Genomic DNA, 22,030 nt, shown 5'->3' on the forward strand with positions numbered 1-22,030 from the left:
CTAGGAAAAACAAGTCTTGTGTAATATATTTTAGCTCATTGCCACCAACAAAGACCCCCTTCTTGACCTAAAGTTATTTTTTAATAAAAATTGTATATATATAAGGTATACAACGTGACGATTTGATATAGTCAGGCTCCTCTGAGACTTCTCAACTAGGCCGCAACCTTGGCATACAGAACTGCAACTTTGGGCACAAACAATATCATCCTTTTCCTACATTAAGAGACTTGAACAAACACTAACACTAGTTTCTATCAGCTCAAGGCCATGTCCCTAAAATGATGACCCCAGCCTCCTTAATAGGTCTGCCTAAGAAAGTTCAACATTACCAGAAGAATTTACTGCTTGTTTCAGCCAAAACCTGATTATAGGCTCCTGACCTCCCTTTTCTTAGAACATTTACTTTAGAAAACCTATCATTGTAAATCCTTTCTCCGTTCCTTGAGATGTATCTTATACAACCCAGAAATGTTTTTCTCAAGGACCTGGGAGCCATCCCTTTGAAATATAATTATCAAGAAAGAAGGACCCCAGTCTCTTAATCTCCATGAAAGGGTAGGAGCCTAACTTTGATCAGTTTGCACACACAGTTGCCCGAAACACACTGATCACCCCTACCCAAACACACACACATACATACACACATTTAAAACCTCAGCAGTTTTTCCTTTAGTACATCCCAGCATTTAAAAAGCCTTCTGCTTCTTCTTTCAGTGGAGTTGAGCTCTGTTCATTGGAAGACTCTCTTCCTGGGCACCTGGGTGGCTCAGTCAGTTAAGCATCTGCCTTTTTCTCATGTCGTGATCCCAGGGTCCTGAGATTGAGCCCACATCAGGGGTCCCTGCTCTGCAGGTAGTCTGCTTCTACCTCTGCCCCTCTCCCTGCTCGTACTCTCAATCTCTCTCTCTCACACGCTCTCTCTCTCTTACTCACTCTCTCAAATAAATAAAATCCTTTGTTAAAAAAGGAAGACTCTCCTCCTTACTGCAATTGAATAAAATCTGTCTTGCCACTTCTAAAAAATGTCTAGCTCTGTTTCTCTTTGATGCCATGAGCTAACAAGATCAAAATTGTACAGCACGGTTAAGACATGCAATCTCAGGGGTAACACGGGAAAGAAGAAATTGAAGTAGACCAAGAATACAAAACTATTATTTAGGGGATCATCCCAACTTATTTTTAATTCAGATGCTTTTATTGTCATGCATGAGGTTAAAGTGGAAATACGTAGAGGAAGGAGAAGCAGAAGACAAGTGTTAGGCACAGTGTGAGCTATTTTGTGATGGGCTAATGTTTCCAAACTGGGGCAAAATTAAAGGCATCTCAAAGTCTAATGGATAATCCTCTAAAGAATACAGTAGCCAGCAATCCAGCACTGGCCATATAATGATAAAGTATAAGTGGGGCTTAGGTCCTTTCATAGCTTAAAAAAGTCTGTGCAAGGCTAGCCTTGTCCCAAGTAGATTGGCCTTTTTTTCTGGGATAATTATGTCTCATGATGAAGACTATAGCTTGCTGGACCACTTAGACATCCAGAATCCTAAGAATGGAGCCCCCAACTTTGTGTTGTCATTGTTCTCTATAGAAACAGTGATGTCATGAAGTAGAAATTCTAGTACCAGCTGGCAGTGAAGGCTTTAGCAGGGTATGGAGGGTTGAGCAAAGAAGCAACATCTTGGGTCAGACTGGAAGGGTCATCACAGCATCCCAATTAACAAGAAGAAAATCATTCCAAGGTCCTACAAAATATCTTACTCTGATACTACAAAGGTAGGGGCATCTTCTGACTTCTTTTTGACTTGCTAAGGGGATATCTTGATAGTGAGGTGAAACTTGGTATTTTTGCTTTTATTCAGGATAACCAGATAGGTCTTTACCATTTTTTCTGTCTTTACTTAAATCCAAAGATCTCTTGCTGCATAACTCTGACTCTAGTGGGAAACCCAAAGAGAAATAAGCTAAGATGGGAAAATTAGTACTGTCTTATTCATAAAGGCTTGTGGTAATTCTGTATGTGAAAAATACAGACCCCCACCAAACCAGTAACTAACAATGATTAGATTGTTTGAAAACAAGAAGATGATAGAGAAAGGAAGTCTCAAGGGACTTCCCCCTCCACAAAATGGAGAAAATGTGAAATAAATATGTGTACCCTCCCAGAGAGAACATAAAAGTGTTGTTGTACAGCAGACAGACGGATGTGCTTTTGACGTGAAGGGCTACTGAGTTTGCCAGAAGGCCACGCCTTTGCTGAGGTTGCTAGTTTCAGGCATTGTGACCCAACAAACTCCCTTGTCATATGCCAGGGTCAGAGACAGCAGGGATAAGCCTGGCCCATCAGTCTCGTCCAACAGCTGACGGGGGTGGCAGCCAGCTGCAGGTGCCCAAGAACTTGGCACTGCCCAGTTCCATCTAAAGGGGCACATCTCCCTTCTTGGTGGCACAGTTTCAAACAAAAGTCTAAAATAACTTCATTATTAAGGTAATGAGTTCGCAAACTTATTTTTTTTTTTTTAATTCTTTAGGATTTGGACTGAGGTTGTATCCAAATCATATGAGGGACCTCTATGACTCCTCTTCTTTTTTTCTAGGCTAGTTATCTCTAGCATTAAAAAAAAAAAGAAAAGAAAAACTCTTTCTTCTAAATGGGTATGAGAAGTCCTTTCCTAAAATTTTTTCAGGAAAATGTAGACATTATTGAAGGAAGAACCCAAGAAGATCTGTGGGAGAGGGGGAATGGCAAAGAGTAGAAATGTAGTACTATGTGAAAAGATGACCATCAGAGGATAGATGTTATCAAAATGTGGAGAGGGAGAGGGAGGGAAGGAAGGAGGGGAGGAGGAGGGAATCGGAGAGGGAGGGAGTGAGGAGAGGGGGCAAAAGAGAGGGAAGGAGGGGGAATGGAAGAAAAGAGAGAGGGAAAAGGAGGGAAGAAGGGAGGAAGAAAGGAGAGAGGGAGGGAGGGGGAATGAAAGAAGGGAAAGCGGTGGAAAGGAGGGAAGGGGGGCATGGAGGGGGGAAGAGAGGGAGGGGGGAATGGAAGAGGAGAGAGAGGGGAAAATGGAGGGAAGGAGGGGGAGAGAGAAGGGAGGAGGAGGAAAGGAGAGGAGGGAGGGAGGGGGAACGGAGGAAAGGGAGAGAGGGAGAGAGGGAACTAGAGGTTAAAAGGGGTGTCAATTTTGAAGGAAGTTGGGGGGAAGGAATCCAACAGCCCTCTAATAATTTAGCAAAAAAGGTTTCTCTTGTTAAATTTTAAAATGAAATCAAATTGAAGCCCCAGAAACTGAAACAATTCTCCCGAGTTCTTAACTGTATCTTCCTGAACATAGATCTGAGGTCTTACATTGCAAAACCTTTGTCTATGACATCAGGGTTTGGCCTTCCCTCAGACATTTTTCTCTTGGTTATATTTATATCTATTGGATTTTCCCAACATTCAGAAACTTGTTCTATATGTTGGAATCTTATATGTTGTTTTGATAAGAAGGGCTATTTATTCACTGTACTAGTATTGACCCTAGTCTCTTCCAATGGCCTTATGTAATAAGTATTAGAGCAATTTACCCAATTTCACTTTCTTTAATGTAATAAGAAAGATTCTGGTTGAACTGGAGTTAACGAAGATTCAGTTAAAAAGGATGAGGTAAGCTTTATTCTTTGTGGTACCTGAGTGAGTAAACAAAAGTGGAGACAGATGAGATTTAGTGAGTATGGGTAGAAGTAAGTCATTAAATTTAATTCCCACAGTCTCTAGACCTTTTGGTTTGCTTCCCAACCTGCCATTTTTCCTGACTGGCTTTCTCACAAGTGATACTCCCATGATTCCATATACTTGGTGTGAGGACTTTAAACTAACAGAGACTATGGATTGTGCTAAAAGATAATCAAGTTCAAACATTTCATAGTGTCCTTCCCCTTTTGCTCACCCCCACCAATCCCTAGCTGAAACTGAAACACAGAGATGGGTTTCAGGAAGCCCTTTGGAAATTCTTATCCAAACTCAGCCAGTCTCTAAAAACTAACCATATATATATTCAGATCTCTTTCCTTTCTCTTTACAGATGTCTGATGATATTGACTGGTTACACAGCCGCAGGGGCGTGTGCAAGGTAGATCTCTACAGCCCAACAGGACAGCAAGATCAGGACCGGAAAGTGGTAAGATACAAAATTACCCCTACCTAGGAGTGGAAAGGATCCTCATGTGAGTATAGATATCCTGGAGCTCAGGATAGATTAATGGAGAGCAATACTGTGATGTCTCCAAGCAACCAAGCTCAAGGAGGTCTGTGGGAGGATCAGTGTGCTTTATACATCACACAAGGATGAATTAAGGGAGAGGCAGGACCGGATGTGATGTAGAGGACCTGGGGAGGGAGAGCTAGAGGGGAGCTTGCGGGGGGGGGGGGGGAGTGGTGGTTACCTAGTTACCAGCCCTTATTACCTAACTAACCCTTCTGAAGTCACAATGTCACCTAGCTACCAGTAAGTTACACTAAAGTGGGACTCCCTCAGGAGGACAAAATACTTCATGCTCTGTTTCCAAAATTTTGAGTGATTTACATAGTACCTCACATTTTTTATCATGTTCAAGTGCCACTCATACCATGATTTACTTAATATGTATTTTTGCAATGTTTTTAAAATAAATTTAAAATTCAAATACATTTAAAAATTACCATCATCCTAAGTAGTATCGTCTGCAATACCACAGGTCTGACGTTTTAGGACATATTTTCCAAATAAACAACAACAAATGCACCTATTAAATACATCTATTTATGTACCACTGGAAATATTCTCTATCATCCGCAGTAAAAATACCACACTTTGGGAACACTATAGCAGAAAGGTCTCTAAACTGGGAGGCAGGGGAATCAACTTCTAATGAAATTCCACCTCTGAGTTTGTGTCAGTTGGGCAAGCCACCTCTCTTCTTAGGTTTCTCAATATATATGGGTATTATATTTTGGGCCTCTCTCTGACAGGTAGGTATTCTCATTAAGGAGATAAAGTAATGCTAAGATTCTGTCTGCCTTATAATAATCATATTAACATTTATTGAGTTCTTACTATGCACAGGCACTCTGCTAAAAGCTTTACATTCAGTATCTCAATCAGTCCTCACAACCCTTTAAGGTAGGTACTGCCATCTCCCAGAAAGAAATTACAGTCTTTAGAGTTTCTCTAAATTCACTCCTAATTTAATGCAGATATGCTTTGTTGACGTGTCCACCCTGAATGTGGAAGATAAAGATTGCAAGGTGGGTATTCTCTGCTCCCCTCACTTGGAATGGATGGGAAACCGCTGAGAAGGGTCATTAGAGACAGCATGAGGAGAGGGAAAGGTTGTGGCAGAGAACAGAAAGGTGAAGGAGCCTCAAGTGGAAAGCCACTGTTCTTGGAAGCCCAGGGTCTCTGGTTCAGAATTTATTGTCACTCTTGGTACCAAGTCTCATTTTAGAAGCCACTTAATTTGTTGGTAGGGCTAAAAGAAAGCATGGAAAATTGCATATCAGAGAAGTGAAATTTAAAAAAAAAAAAAAAAACCCTGTCCAAGAGTTTGATGATTAATGAGATACGGTTCCTGAGACTGACAGTTTTACAGTTTTGTGAATACCTTCAGTGGGGCTGGGGCAAGGGGAATAGTAATTTGTGGTGGGAACTCTATCATTCTTCAAAGACTAGCTAGGGGCGCCTAGGTGGCTCAGTGAGTTAAGCCTCTGCCTTCAGCTTGGGTCATGATCTCGGGATCCTGGGATCAAGCCCCACGTTGGGCGCTCTGCTCAGCAGGGAGCCTGCTTCCTCCTCTCTCTCTCTCTCTGCCTGCCTCTCTGCGTACTTGTAATCGCTGCCTGTCAAATATATAAATAAAATCTTAAAAAAAAAAAAAAAAAGAGAGTGGGTTAAAGCCTCTGCCTTGGAGGAGTCAAGATGGCGGAGAAGTAGCAAGCTGAGACTGCTTCAGCTAGCCGGAGATCAGCTAGATAGCTTATCTAAAGATTGCAAACACCTGAAAATCCATCGGCAGATCGAAGAGAAGAAGAACAGCAATTCTGGAAACAGAAAATCAACCACTTTCTGAAAGGTAGGACCGGCGGAGAAGTGAATCCAAAGCGACGGGAAGATAGACCCCGGGGGGAGGGGCCGGCTCCCGGCAAGCGGCGGAGCAACCGCGCACAAAATCAGGACTTTTAAAAGTCTGTTCCGCTGAGGGACATCGCTCCAGAGGCTAAACCGGGGCGAAGCCCACGCGGGGTCAGCGTGGCCTCAGGTCCCGCAGGGTCACAGAAGGATCGGGGGTGTCTGAGTGTCGCAGAGCTTGCGGGTATTGGAACGGGAAAGCCGGCTGCAGAGACAGAGCCGACAGTAAGCTCGCAGCTCCGTGTTACCTTGAACCGGTCGCAGGCTCGGTGAGCTCGGAGCGCGGCCGGAGGTCAGGCAGACGGGAGTAACTGGGCGCGGTTCTCTGAGGGCGCACTGAGGAGTGGGGCCCTGGGCTCTCGGCTCCTCCGGGCCGGAGACCAGGAGGCCGCCATTTGTATTCCCGTCCTCTGGAACTCTACGGAAAGCGCTCAGGGAACAAAAGCTCCTGAAAGCAAACCCGAGCGGATTACTCACCCCGGCCCCGGGTAAGGGCGGTGTAATTCCGCCTGGGGCAAAGACACTTGAGAATCACTACAACAGGCCCCTCTCCCAGAAGATCAACAAGAAATCCAGCCGAGACCAAGTTCACCTACCAAGGAGTGCGGTTTCAATACCAAGGAGAGCAGCAGAATTCCAGAGGAGGAGAAAGCCAAGCACGGAACTCATGGCTTTTTTCCTGTGATTTTTTTTAGTCTTGCAGTTAATTTAATTTTTTCTTTTTCATTTTTTTTTTTTATTTTCTTTTTTTTCTCGCCTTCGGGTAAAAAAAAAATTTTTTTTTTTTAACTGTTACCTTTTTCTTTTTTAACGATTTTTTACTAGTTTATCTAATATATATATATATATATTTTTTTTTACATTTTTCTTAGGTGTTTTCTTTTTTTTAAAATTCTTTTTTTTTTTTTTTTTTCTTTTTTCTCTCTTCCTTTTTGAACCTCTTTTTATCCCCTTTCTCCCCACTCACGATTTTGGATCTCTTCTAATTTGGTTAAAGCATATTTTCCTGGGGTTGTTGCCACCCTTTTAGTATTTTACTTGCCCCTTCATTTACTCTTATCTGGACAAAATGACAAGACGTAAAAATTCAACACAAAAAAAAGAACAAGAGGCAGTACCGAAGGCTAGGGACCTAATCAATACAGACATCGGTAATATGTCAGATCTAGAGTTCAGAATGACAATTCTCAAGGTTCTAGCCGGGCTCGAAAAAGGCATGGAAGATATTAGAGAAACCCTCTCGAGAGATATAAAAGCCCTTTCTGGAGAAATAAAAGAACTAAAATCTAACCAAGTTGAAATCAAAAAAGCTATTAATGAGGTGCAATCAAAAATGGAGGCTCTCACTGCTAGGATAAATGAGGCAGAAGAAAGAATTAGTGATATAGAAGACCAAATGACAGAGAATAAAGAAGCTGATCAAAAGAGGGACAAACAGCTACTGGACCACGAGGGGAGAATTCGAGAGATAAGTGACACCATAAGACGAAACAACATTAGAATAATTGGGATTCCAGAAGAAGAAGAAAGTGAGAGGGGAGCAGAAGGTATACTGGAGAGAATTATTGGGGAGAATTTCCCCAATATGGCAAAGGGAACGAGCATCAAAATTCAGGAGGTTCAGAGAATGCCCCCTCAAAATCAATAAGAATAGGCCCACACCCCGTCACCTAATAGTAAAATTTACAAGTCTCAATGACAAAGAGAAAATCCTGAAAGCAGCCCGGGAAAAAGAAGTCTGTAACATACAATGGTAAAAATATTAGATTGGCAGCTGACTTATCCACAGAGACCTGGCAGGCCAGAAAGAGCTGGCATGATATTTTCAGAGCACTAAACGAGAAAAACATGCAGCCAAGAATACTATATCCAGCTAGGCTATCATTGAAAATAGAAGGAGAGATTAAAAGCTTCCAGGACAAACAACAACTGAAAGAATTTGCAAATACCAAACCAGCTCTACAGGAAATCTTGAAAGGGGGTCCTCTAAGCAAAGAGAGAGCCTACAAGTGGTAGATCAGAAAGGAACAGAGACCATATACAGTAACAGTCACCTTACAGGCAATACAATGGCACTAAATTCATATCTCTCAATAGTTACCCTGAATGTGAATGGGCTAAATGCCCCTGTCAAAAGACACAGGGTATCAGAATGGATAAAAAAAAACAAAAACCCATCTATATATGTTGCCTCCAAGAAACACATTTTAAGCCCGAAGACACCTCCAGATTTAAAGTGAGGGGGTGGAATGGAAAAGAATTTACCATGCTAATGGACATCAGAAGAAAGCAGGAGTGGCAATCCTTATATCAGATCAATTAGATTTTAAGCCAAAGACTATAATAAGAGATGAGGAAGGACACTATATCATACTCAAAGGGTCTGTCCAACAAGAAGATTTAACAATTTTAAATATCTATGCCCCAATGTGGGAGCAGCCAACTATATAAACCAATTAATAACAAAATCAAAGAAAACACATCAACAATAATACAATGATAGTAGGGGACTTTAACACTCCCCTCACTGAAATGGACAGGTCATCCCAAGCAAAAGATCAGCAAGGATATAAAGGCCTTAAATGACACACTGGACCAGATGGACATCACAGATATATTCAGAATATTTCATCCCAAAGCAACAGAATACACATTCTTCTCTAGTGCACATGGAACATTCTCCAGAATAGATCACATCCTCGGTCCTAAATCAGGACTCAACCGGTATCAAAAGATTGGGATCATTCCCTGCATATTTTCAGACCACAATGCTCTAAAGCTAGAACTCAACCACAAAAGGAAGTTTGGAAAGAACCCAAATACATGGAGACTAAACAGTATCCTTCTAAAGAATGAATGGGTCAACCGGGAAATTAAAGAAGAATTGAAAAAAATCATGGAAACAAATGATAATGAAAACACAACGGTTCAAAATCTGTGGGACACAACAAAGGCAGTCCTGAGGGGAAAATATATAGCGGTACAAGCCTTTCTCAAGAAACAAGAAAGGTCTCAGGTACACAACCTAACCCTACACCTAAAGGAGCTGGAGAAAGAACAAGAAAGAAACCCTAAGCCCAGCAGGAGAAGAGAAATCATAAAGATCAGAGCAGAAATCAATGAAATAGAAACCAAAAAAACAATAGAACAAATCAACGAAACTAGGAGCTGGTTCTTTGAAAGAATTAATAAAATTGATAAACCCCTGGCCCGACTTATCAAAAAGAAAAGAGAAAGGACCCAAATAAATAAAATCATGAATGAAAGAGGAGAGATCACAACTAACACCAAAGAAATACAAACTATTATAAGAACATACTATGAGCAACTCTACGGCAATAAATTTGACAATCTGGAAGAAATGGATGCATTCCTAGAAACATATAAACTACCACAACTGAACCAGAAAGAAATAGAAAGCCTGAACAGACCCATAACCAGTAAGGAGATTGAAACAGTCATTTAAAATCTCCAAACAAACAAAAAGCCCAGGGCCAGACGGCTTCCCGGGGGAAATTCTACCAAACATTTAAAGAAAGAAGAACTAATTCCTATTCTCCTGAAACTGTTCCAAAAAATAGAAATGGAAGGAAAAACTTCCAAACTCATTTTATGAGGCCAGCATCACCTTGATCCCAAAACCAGACAAGGATCCCACCAAAAAAGAGAGCTATAGACCGATATCCTTGATGAACACAGATGCGAAAATACTCAACAAAATACTAGCCAATAGGGATTCAACAGTACATTAAAAAGATTATTCACCACGACCAAGTGGGATTTATTCCAGGGCTGCAAGGTTGGTTCAACATCCGCAAATCAGTCAATGTGATACAAACACATCAATAAAAGTAAGAACAAGAACCATATGATACTCTCAATAGATGCTGAAAAAGCATTTGACAAAGTACAACATCCCTTCCTGATCAAAACTCTTCAAAGTGTAGGGATAGAGGGCACATACCTCAATATCATCAAAGCCATCTATGAAAAACCCACCGCAAATATCATTCTCAATGGAGAAAAACTGAAAGCTTTTCCGCTAAGGTCAGGAACACGACAGGGATGTCCATTATCACCACTGCTATTCAACATCGTACTAGAGGTCCTAGCCTCAGCAATCAGGACAACAAAAGGAAATTAAAGGCATCCAAATCGGCAAAGAAGAAGTCAAATTATCACTCTTCGCAGATGATATGATACTATATGTGGAAAACCCAAAAGACTGCACTCCAAAACTGCTAGAACTTATACAGGAATTCAGTAAAGTGGCAGGATATAAAATCAATGCACAGAAATCAGTTGCATTTCTCTACACCAACAGCAAGACAGAAGAAAGAGATATTAAGGAGTCAATCCCATTTACAATTGCATCCAAAAACCATAAGATACCTAGGAATAAACCTAACCAAAGAGACACAGAATCTATACTCAGAAAACTATAAAGTACTCATGAAAGAAATTGAGGGAAGACACAAAGAAATGGAAAAATGTTCCATGCTCCTGGATTGGAAGAATAAATATTGTGAAAATGTCTATGCTACCTAAAGCAATCTACACATTTAATGCAATTCCTATCAAAGTACCATCCATCTTTTTCAAAGAAATGGAACAAATAATTCTAAAATTTATATGGAACCAGAAAAGACCTCGAATAGCCAAAGGGATATTGAAAAAGAAAGCCAACGTTGGTGGCATCACAATTCCGGACTTCAAGCTCTATTACAAAGCTGTCATCATCAAGACAGCATGGTACTGGCACAAAAACAGACACATAGATCAATGGAACAGAATAGAGAGCCCAGAAATAGACCCTCAAATCTATGGTCAACTAATCTTCGACAAAGCAGGAAAGAATGTCCAATGGAAGAAAGACAGCCTTTTCAATAAATGGTGCTGGGAAAATTGGACAGCCACATGCAGAAAAATGAAATTGGACCATTTCCTTACACACACCACACACAAAAATAGACTCAAAATGGATGAAGGACCTCAATGTACGAAAGGAATCCATCAAAATCCTTGAGGAGAACACGGGCAGCAACCTCTTCGACCTCTGCCGCAGCAACATCTTCCTAGGAACAACGCAAAAGGCAAGGGAAGCAAGGGCAAAAATGAACTATTGGGATTTCATCAAGATCAAAAGCTTTTGCACAGCAAAGGAAACAGTTAACAAAATCAAAAGACAACTGACAGAATGGGAGAAGATATTTGCAAACGACATATCAGATAAAGGACTAGTGTCCAGAATCTATAAAGAACTTAGCAAACTCAACACCCAAAGAACAAATAATCCAATCAAGAAATGGGCAGAAGACATGAACAGACATTTCTGCAAAGAAGACATCCAGATGGCCAACAGACACATGAAAAAGTGCTCCATATCACTCGGCATCAGGGAAATACAAATCAAAACCACAATGAGATATCACCTCACACCACTCAGAATGGCTAAAATCAACAAGTCAGGAAATGACAGATGCTGGCGAGGATGCGGAGAAAGGGGAACCCTCCTACACTGTTGGTGGGAATGCAAGCTGGTGCAGCCACTCTGGAAAACAGCATGGAGGTTCCTCAAAATGTTGAAAATAGAACTGCCCTATGACCCAGCAATTGCACTATTGGGTATTTACCCTAAAGATACAAATGTAGTGATCCAAAGGGACACATGCACCCGAATGTTTATAGCAGCAATGTCCACAATAGCCAAACTATGGAAAGAACCTAGATGTCCATCAACAGATGAATGGATCAAGAAGATGTGGTATATATACACAATGGAATACTATGCAGCCATCAAAAGAAATGAAATCTTGCCATTTGCAACAACATGGATGGAACTGGAGCGTATCATGCTTAGCGAAATAAGTCAAGCAGAGAAAGACAACTATCATATGATCTCCCTGATATGAGGAAGTGGTGATGCAACATGGAGGCTTAAGTGGGTAGAAGAATAAATAAAACAAGATGGGATTGGGAGGGAGACAAACCATAAGTGACTCTTAATCTCACAAAACAAACTGAGGGTTGCTGGGGGGAGGGGGTTTGGGAGAAGGGGGTGGGATTATGGACATTGGGGAGGGTATGTGATTTGGTGAGTGCTGTGAAGTGTGTAAACCTGGTGATTCACAGACCTGTACCCCTGGGGATAAAAATATATGTTTATAAAAAATAAAAAATTAAAAAAAAAAAAAAAAAGCCTCTGCCTTTGGCTCACATCATGATCTCAGGGTCCTGGGATCGAGCCCCGCATCGGGCTCTCTGCTTGGCAGGGAGCCTGCTTCCCTTCCTCTCTTTCTGCCTGCCTCTCTGCCTACTTCTGATCTCTGTCTGTCAAATAACTAAATAAATAATCTTTTAAATAAATTAAAAAATAAATAAAAAAACAAATAAATAAAAAACAAAATCTTAAAAAAAAAAAAAAAAAGACTAGCCAGCATCACAGTCCTACCTCTCCTTCAGAAAGAAGAGGGATAATAGGGGACATAATACTCATACTTTGAAGTGGTAGCCTAGGAGGGTGGCCTAGAGAAATCTCAAAAACCAACTGTTCATAAAAATCTTACCCCTTAATTCCATAGGATGCTGCTGGTTCCAGTTCGGAAGGTGACTTGAACTTGGGAAACCTGGAAGAAAAAGAGATTATTGTGATCAAGGATACCGAGAAGCAAGACCAGTCTAAGGTATACTTAGCCTCTGACCTCACCCTTTCTAATTCTCAGAGCCCAGTGCTGAGTCTGAGGAGTCTGGTTCAGAGATGGTAAGATAACTAAGATAACAGGCCCATAGATTTGAACACTATGACATTCTAGAGAACACAGTCTGAAGCTGAGAGTCATGGTAAGTTCAATACCTGGGTATCTAACAATGACACTAATCACAGAGGCTCAGAATACCCATTCCTGATTTCAGGGCCCTACTCCAAATATAATATAGCTATTCTTATCCTAATAAAGATACAGGCTTATAAGCAGGATCTTTTGCAATGTTCTTTGCTGGCCTGTAATAGACTTGTATGCCCTGTGTTGCCTGGAGACCAAGAAGGAAGAATGACAATATGGAGCAGAGAGAAGCCACAATGATGAAGAACTATAGTTGCCTCATTCCTACCCTGTTGTCTAAGAGATTACCTAGGTTGTTGGGTACCATAAAATTAGAACCAATTACACTTGCATGCCACTGTCACATACAGAATCCTTTTGTTTTTGTGTAAGTATTCTTAATTATATCTGTTAGGCTCCTGGTTTGGGGTAGGTATTAAAGCACATGAGAAGTCACCCCACAGTCCTACAAGCCTGGAGTGGCTGGTATTGGAACAGGATCTTTTGCTTTAGTGAAAAAGAGTCAAGCATTTCTTGTTCTGTCTTCCTGGGCTCATAATGAGAAACAACATCTCTGGCCCCAGACACATTTGGAATAATGAGAGTGGGCTCTAAGGAAGGAAAAGCCAGTTACCAAATACTCTCTAGTTTTGGGTTCAGTTGGGGGTGGTCAACTCCATTTTGGAGACTCAAGAAAGGGATAAATTATACCTGGTGTTTATTTTTAAAAGGGCAGTCCATATTTCCTGCACACAAGGCAGATATCCTTGATTGTATCAAGCCCATTCACAAAAATTTGACCTTCTCATGACCTCATGTTTCCAGGAATTCTATGAAAAGACAGGAGATGAAGCACTGGAAGGGTCAAAGAGGCCAATGACACTTAGTGCTGAGTAGAAGTTGTGTACAATACATCTACACATCTCCAGACAGGGGCACACACAGTCACAAACATACAAATCTATACAAAGTGACATGCACATCGATACATACATTTACATACATTAACAAAAATAATTTATACAAGCAAAGACATATGCGTGTTTCGCTACACGTGACATTGACAAACACACAAGTACTAATATAATAAACTTAGATACATTGACTTATTGATAAACAATGACTGACGTACATACACAGAGATACTCAGGTATACAGCAAGATACCTTCACATGCCCACATACGACACATGTAAACATCCATATATATACCCATGCACACCATGCACAAACATATACTCACACACCCATAGCCTTTGATCAAAACACACTAATCGTACAGACTCAGGTATAGGCATACACACTTACAAATATACTTCATGTTGATACACACACACAGAAACTTAAACAAAATGATAGAAAGTCACTAACTCTTGTTTGTATGCACTGATACACACACTGACAAAATGCAGTAACATCCCCACTCACATACTCACACACAAACTCAAATGCGGGGGTGGGGGCAATGCTGACACACATTCTCAAGCACGGACACAGCATATAAATATAACATAAGGGGCGCCTGGGTGGCTCAGTGGGTTATAGCCTCTGCCTTTGACTCAGGTCATGATCCCAGGATCCTGGGATCAAGCCCCACATCAGGCTCTCTGCTCAGCAGGGAGCCTGCTTCCCCCTCTCTCTCTGCCTGCCTCTCTACTTGTGATCTCTGTCAAATAAATAAATAAAATCTTAAAAAATAATAATAAAAATTTAAAAATAAATATAACATAAATGACACCCAATTTATTGATAGATTACACAGTCATTATACAATCACCTATTTACACATGCAATTCATATTTTAACATACACATGTATTAATATATTATACATTAATGTTTATTAATGAATCTGTATGTTAATATGTGAATGCATGCTCTAATATATACAAATGCATTTATAGCTGCATGATACATGCTACTGAATTTCTATCATAAATATATGCACATTGTTTCCAATCAACCCTTGTTTATTTGTATATTCTCAGACACACTGACATACACCCTCTCATGGTTACAACCCCACACACGTATGAAATGTATGCACCAACATGTACATGTTGGCTTGTACAGTAGGCAATGAGTATTGATGTCAGCATATTATTACATATGCTTACACACACTCACACATGGACACTGACATACACATGTACACAGACACATTTTCACATTTCACAAAACAGACTGACACATTGACTTCTGTTGAGATATTCACACTTACAAATTGCTGTATTGATATGCACATGTACACAGTGGATACAAGGATACATTTTTGACACATTAAGATAAGAACACATATGCAGATGAAATTGACAAATATATTGATAACTCTTAAATATAGTTAAGTGCACAAATGCATATACTCTGAGATTTTGCTGCTGCCCCTTGTGTTTGAATGTGTATTAATGGTTATAATTGTATGTTCCTGTGCAAATTCTAAAGACCAAATCCCTAATCTGGGCAGTTTCGAAGATGTATCTTCTAAATAAAATAAGGGAAAGAAGTACCCTACCCAAACTCTTATGGATAGGTGTTCTTCTTTTTTTAGACGGAGGGATCTGTATGCCTTTTCAAACAAGCTCCCTCTGATCCCATAAGCGTCCTCAATTGGCTTCTCAATGACCTCCAGAAGTATGCTTTGGGTTTTCAACATGCACTGAGCCCCTCAGCCTCTAGCTGTAAACATAAAGTAGGAGACACAGAAGGCAAATATCACAAATTACCCTCTGGGAACTGCTACAGTGTCTATGCCGATCAACTGAACATGAATTATATGACCAATGGACCTCAATGCCTACATCTAGAAATGGCAGCTGCCAAAAACACCAACAATAACCAGAGCCCTTCCACTCCTCCAGCCAAATCTCCTAGCACTCAGAGGACAGTGATTTCCCCTGATGGTGAATGTTCTATGGATGACCTTTCCTTCTATGTCAACCGATTATCTTCTCTGGTAATCCAGATGGCCCGTAAGGAGATCAAGGAGAAGTTGGAAGGTGGAAGCAAATGCCTCCACCATTCTCTCTACCCATCCCCTGGGGACAAAGGGAAAAACAGCCCCCGCAGTGCTGTGAGCAAGATTGCTTCTGAAATGGCCCATGATGCTGTAGAATTGACCTCGGCAGAAATGCGGGGCACTGGGGAGGAGGGCAGGGAAGGTGGCCGGAAAACCTTTCTGTATGGTGAATTATCCAACAAGAACAAGGTTGGGGACAAACAGATGTGCCAAAGAGATAGTAAAGAATTTGCAGATTCTATCAGCAAAGGGCTCATGGTTTATGCCAATCAGGTGGCATCTGACATGATGGTCTCTGTTATGAAGACCTTGAAAGTACATAGTTCTGGGAAGCCAATTCCAGCCTGTGTGGTCTTGAAGAGGGTGCTGTTAAAACACACCAAAGAAATTGTGTCTGATTTGATTGACTCCTGCATGAAGAACCTGCATAACATCACAGGGGTCCTGATGACCGACTCGGACTTTGTCTCCGCTGTCAAGAGGAATCTGTTCAACCATGGAAAACAAAATGCTGCAGATATCATGGAGGCTATGCTGAAGCGTCTGGTCAGTGCTCTTCTTGGCGAGAAGAAGGAGACTAAAACTCAGAGTCTGTCATATGCATCCTTGAAAGCTGGGTCCCAAGATCCCAAATGCAAGAACCAAAGTCTTGAATTCTCAGCCATGAAAGCCGAGATGAAGGGAAAGGACAAAGGCAAAATGAAACCAGAGCAGTGCAAGTCGTTGACCAGCGCCGAGAAAGTCAGTGAACACATCCTCAAGGAGAGCCTGACCATGTGGAACCAAAAGCAAGGAAACCAAGGCAAGATGCCTAGCAAAGTATGCACCAATAAAGAGGAAAAAAGAGAGAAGATCAGTCCTTCCACGGATTCACTGGCAAAAGACTTGATTGTGTCTGCCCTTATGTTGATCCAATACCATCTGACCCAGCAGGCCAAAGGCAAAGACACATTTGAAGAAGAGTGTCCTGGTTCTGCCACGGGCTATATGACTCAGAGTGCCCAATACGAAAAGTCTGGAAGTGGCCAAAGTGCAAAGGCACTTTCAATGAAACATCTAGAATCTCGTGGAACTCCAGGACCATCTACCTCCCTGAAGGAAAATCAACAGCTGGACTCTCAGAAGCTGGATATGTCAAACATCGTTTTAATGCTGATTCAGAAGCTGCTTAATGAGAGCCCCTTCAACTGTGATGATCTATGTGAAGGTGAGAACAAGCCTTCTGAGCCCAGGACAAACAAAGCAGCTTCCGTGTCCAAGAGGCCTGACAGAGGGGAAGAACAATGCCAGGAAAATCAAGAACTTGACTTTATCAGTGGGATGAAGCAAGTGAACCGCCAGTTTATAGATCAACTGGTAGAATCCGTGATGAAGTTGTGCCTTATCATGGCTAAGTATAGTAATAACGGGGCAGCCCTTGCTGAGCTGGAAGAACAAGCAGCCTTGGCAAACAACTCCAATTACCAGCCTGGTGGCTCCAGATGTAGTCATGATGCTGCGATGTCACAGAACCATCAAGACTCTCCTGGGCCTGAAGTTATAGTTAATAATCAGTGCTCAACAAGCAGCTTGCAGAAGCAGCTCCAGGCTGTCCTGCAGTGGATTGCAGCCTCCCAGTTTAACGTGCCCATGCTCTACTTCATGGGAGATGATGATGGACAACTGGAGAAGGTAAGCAACGCAACAGGTGCAAGAAAAGAGGGTTGGGATGGGCAGGGAGAGGGAGACAGCATTGTACTTAAAGCCCGAGAGTAGTCTGATTTTTTCCCAAGCCGCCTCTTTACTGTGCACTTCACAAACTGCTTGCACTTCATAAAAAGACAAAGTGGTGAACCATTAACTGAGTGGGGCTCTGGATACCTCAAGGTCTGTGCATTTCCAAGAGGAGGAGTGAGGTTAGCTCACTGAATCGGTGATCCTTTCAACAAACTATTCGGTAACACATCAGGGAGCAGTGTTTAAGTTTTACGTTTTGAGTTTGAAGGCCCTCAGGATTGGAGAGAGGGGAAAAAAAAAGAAAAAAGGGGAGCTCTTCCGCAAAGACATGCATCCTACAAGTGCCCCAAGAGTACCTTGCCTCCTTAAACTTTTTGTCCTAGGCACCTCACTAGCTTTGCCCTAGTCCTGGCCTTGCCTTCCAGTTTCACAAAGGTCAGCATTCATGCACATACAAGTTCTCTCTTCTCGCCTCCCTCTTTCTCTCTCTCTCTCACACACACACACACACTACAACCGTGTTCTCTACATCAGATAGAGTTAAGAGAAATAAAATACTGAACCAGATTATTTTTAGTTCAGGACCAGGAGATTGTCATTACTTCCCACCTCATACTTTTTTAGGGAAGCTGGGGAATGGCAACCCCTAACCTTGAGCTAGCAATTATCACAGACTAACTGAACAATCTAACACGTCTGAGAAGTGTTTGGTGAACACATTTGATTCCAGAGTTTTTCTAAAGCTCAAAAAGTCCAGTGGCATTTGGAACTGTGTCCTTAGAGAAGGGACAAGGGGAAAGAAAAGCCAGGTCAGGAGCGTGAAGTCCTGGATCTGTGTCGGGCTTTACTCTAATCTTAGAAGCCTGGGTAGGAAGATGACAGGGGAGGGCCCCCTTGATCCAACTGGGCCCCTTCTCCAAAAGCATCACGTGACTCAAAGCTACCTCTGGCTCTCTCCACAGCTTCCTGAAGTTTCAGCTAAGGCAGCAGAGAAGGGGTACAGTGTAGGGGATCTTCTTCAAGAGGTCATGAAGTTCGCCAAGGAGCGACAACTGGACGAAGCCGTGGGAAACATGGCTAGGAAACAACTGCTAGACTGGCTGCTCACTAATCTGTGAGCTAACAACTCCTTTGACTCCCCTCCATTTACTCCCCCTAGCAGCATTCCATCCCAGCCTGAATGCCCCCACCCATCAGGCCAGTGAACTGCATACCACACGACTGTATTTCCTAATACATCTGAGCAGTTGGACTGTGCAAATACAGGGGGTCCAAAAGCTGGGCAAGAACACGAATTAAAAAAATTTAAAAAAGAGTTGTTTTCTTGATCAGATTGATTGGCAGCAAGGGTGGAGAATGGGTTGAATTCCAAGGACTGTGTCCTTGGACTTGTGTCCAGATCTCACCCTGGGTTCTTTTCTGAGCACCCAAGACACAGGCATATATGTCCCAAGTCCCTAAGTAATCTGGTTTGTACAGATGATCTCAGCTGACAAACTCTTTAGAGTTTTGCCACCTGTGGCCTCCCTGTTTCTCTCAGAATTGCTTGCCTAACTTGATACTTCCCCTTCTAATCCCAAGGATGTAGCCTTCTTGGTTTTTATTAAGAGCCTGAAGGTAGGCCATCTTACACGAAATCTAGCTGAAGTAAGTAAGTAAGTATATTACCCATTACCCAGGCAAGGGCGGGGGACATTGCTCCAGCTTGCCTCACACACACCCTCACTGTTCACTGCACATGGATAAATACTACCCAGAACCACAATTGGATCTGAACCTCTTATGTGTGAATAAAGCTTTCTGAGAAGTCATTTACTTCAACTGATGAGATTTCCTTGTCTTCCCTCAGTCTGAGAGAAAATTCTTCTAAGAAAGCTAGAGGATGGTAAATTCACAGTCACCCTATGTGAATCCCAGTGTGTCTTTTTTTTAAAAAAGATCTTATTTATTTATTTGACAGAAATCACAAGTAGGCAGAGAGGCAGGCAGAGAGAGAGAGAGGAGGAAGCAGGCTCCCTGCTGAGCAAAAAGCCCGATGCGGGGCTCGATCCGAGGACCCTGGGATCATGACCTGAGCCGAAGGCAGAGGCTTTAATCCACTGAGCCACCCAGGCACCCCCCCCCCAATGTCTCTCTTTTAAAAAAAGATTTTATTTACTTATTTGACAGACAGAGGTCACAAATAGGCAGAGGGGCAGGCAGAGAGGAGGAAGCAGGCCCCCAGCTGAGCAGAGAGCCCAATGCAGGGCTCAATCCCAGGATCCCAGGACCACAACCCAAAGGCAGGGGCCTTAAACCACTGAGCCACCCAGGCGCCTCCCAATGCCTCTTTTGAGACCAGCACTAAATCCTTAGATTTGAGCATGCCCCTCAGAAGTCAATCATAGTGCTAGAATTTATTGCAAACAAGGTCAAAACAATGGTTTCAGGGATACCTGGATGGCTCAGGTTAAGCTGCCTTCGGCTCAGGTCATGATCCCAGGATCTGAGATGGAGTCTCTCATCGGGCTCCTTGCTCAGCGGGGAGCCTGCTTCTCTCTCCACCTCTGCCTGCCACTCTGCCGGCTTGTGCACGCGCTCGGTCTCTCTCTCTCTCTCTCTGACAAAATCTTCATTAAAAATTTTTAAAAAACGGTTTCAGAGATGTGGTCCTCTGTCAGCTAGTTTGCTGTGGCACACACTGGTGCCTTTGAGGTGTCATGGCTTCATAGGACCAAACAGAGCATGTGAGATCCTTCTGGATTCAAAAGTCAAAGCTTTTGCCTCTTACTAGTCACATGGCTTTACAAGAGTCACTGAGACCCAGCCTGTTTCCTTACTATGGAAGGGAGGATGCTTTATACGGGGTATCTTGTTATAAATGTAGCTACCTGAAGGAAGCTGTACCCTGCAAAGCCCATCCTGACATAGTTTAAAGTATTCTTGATATGCTTCCAAACTGAAAGCAGGATTGTCTGAGTATGGGACCGAGAGAAGTACTTTGGGGGGGAGGTAAGCGGCACAGAGGCAAACCTTACCCACTTCTCCACAATGCCTGGACCGGCCAGAAGTAAAGGCAGGCCTCTTCAGAGCAGGACTTTCAGAACTCCCCAACCTGGATAAAAGCTAATCAAACCTTTTCCAGTCACAGCCACACCATGAAAATCTTTGGAGTTGAGCTACCACAGATCCTTTCCTTACTCCTTGAAGAAAATCCTTAATAAACAAATCCTGGGACCAGGGCTGGATTTCTGATGACTCCATCCTCCCTGAGCACAGCTGGGTCCCATAGTAGTTTACTTCCTTGATTAACTTGGCTCTTGACTTCCTCCTGATTTTTATTATGAGACGGCCTTGGGGATTTCTTGGAACGTGGAAATAGAAGCAAAGGAAGTTATATGTTCTGCTAAATGAGGGGAGTTGGGGCAAAACTGTCTCTAAGGGCCCCTCCAGTTCTGACATTTGAGGATTCTAAGAAAGTGTTTCTCTTGCATAATTTCTCAAGGAAACTTGTGTGGATGAGGTAAGATTAGGGTGAGGAAACTTAATTTTTGCCAGAGCTGACAGACTCCAGCAGAGAAAGGAATGCTTTGGACCACAAAGGGCTCTGACAAGGGTCTGGAGGAGCTCAACAGTTCTTGGGGTTTATTCCTGGAGGGCAAGGCCCTGGCCTTTCACCTCTCTAAATGAAGTGACCCCAGGCACCCTATTGGCAATGTGGCCATGCTCAATGGCAGCAGTTGAAAATAGACAAGGACTTTGCCTGAGCGGAGAACCCCACGTGTAGTAGAAAAGGGATGACAGGAGCAGAGAGGGAGGGAATACATGAGTGTCTCCTGGCGGGTGACGAATTGGCTTGAAATATATGACAGTTGTGGTGTCTCTGAACACCAGGCCTCCATTTCAAAAGGAAGTTGTGAGCAAAACTCATCTGAGAGGTTACTGCAGGGCCAAGACTAGGCTGAGGTGAGGTGAGATGGACACTCGCCTCAGGAACAAAATTTAAGGGGGAACCAAAAACTCAGTAATCAAAATAAGTGTTTTAATGCAGTATCTTAAAAAAAAAAAACCTGAAATTAATGCCCCCCAAATCCATGCTGAACAAAATATCAAAAATTGCAATATTTTGTTACACCTGGGTGGCTCAGTCCAGTGTCTGCCTTTGGCTCAGGTCATGATTGCAGGGTCCTGGGATCGAGCCCCACATCGGGCTCCTTCCTCAGTGGAGAGCCTGCTTCTCCCTCTGCCCTCTGCTCCTCCCCCTGCCACCATTCTGTCTCTCTCTCTCTCTCTCTCTCTCTAAAACTTTCAAACAAAATCTTTTTAAAAATAAATAAAATTATAATACAGAAAA

General features: G+C 42.4%; 1 protein-coding gene across 2 annotated transcripts; it reads left to right on the forward strand.

Annotated features, from left to right (window-relative positions):
- Positions 1 to 1,629: 1,629 nt before the first annotated feature.
- Positions 1,630 to 19,023, forward strand: AKAP4 (A-kinase anchoring protein 4). 2 transcript variants are annotated; one of them, XM_004755120.2, is made up of 6 exons: positions 1,630 to 1,773; positions 4,065 to 4,160; positions 5,216 to 5,266; positions 12,728 to 12,829; positions 15,514 to 17,652; positions 18,660 to 19,023. In XM_004755120.2, the coding sequence occupies exons 2-6, from the start codon at positions 4,065 to 4,067 to the stop codon at positions 18,813 to 18,815; spliced, it is 2,544 nt and encodes an 847-aa protein (XP_004755177.1). In that variant the 5' UTR covers positions 1,630 to 1,773; the 3' UTR covers positions 18,816 to 19,023. The 2 variants fall into 2 exon arrangements, with proteins under 2 accessions (XP_004755177.1, XP_004755176.1); XM_004755119.2 differs by lacking the exon at positions 1,630 to 1,773 and adding an exon at positions 2,342 to 2,485.
- Positions 19,024 to 22,030: the final 3,007 nt, after the last annotated feature.

The sequence above is a fragment of the Mustela putorius genome, unplaced genomic scaffold, assembly GCF_011764305.1.
Source record: "Mustela putorius furo isolate JIRA1106 unplaced genomic scaffold, ASM1176430v1.1 tig00003903_pilon_pilon_pilon, whole genome shotgun sequence".
Lineage (NCBI taxonomy): Eukaryota > Metazoa > Chordata > Mammalia > Carnivora > Mustelidae > Mustela > Mustela putorius.

Coding starts and splice junctions, on each gene's coding strand:
- AKAP4 (XM_004755120.2), top strand. CDS start 4,065: ATGTCTGATGATATTGACTGGTTACACAGCCGCAGGGGCGTGTGCAAG. Junction 5,267..12,727: donor TGGAAGATAAAGATTGCAAG/GTGGGTATTCTC, acceptor TTAATTCCATAG/GATGCTGCTGGTTCCAGTTC. Junction 12,830..15,513: donor AGAAGCAAGACCAGTCTAAG/GTATACTTAGCC, acceptor TTCTTTTTTTAG/ACGGAGGGATCTGTATGCCT.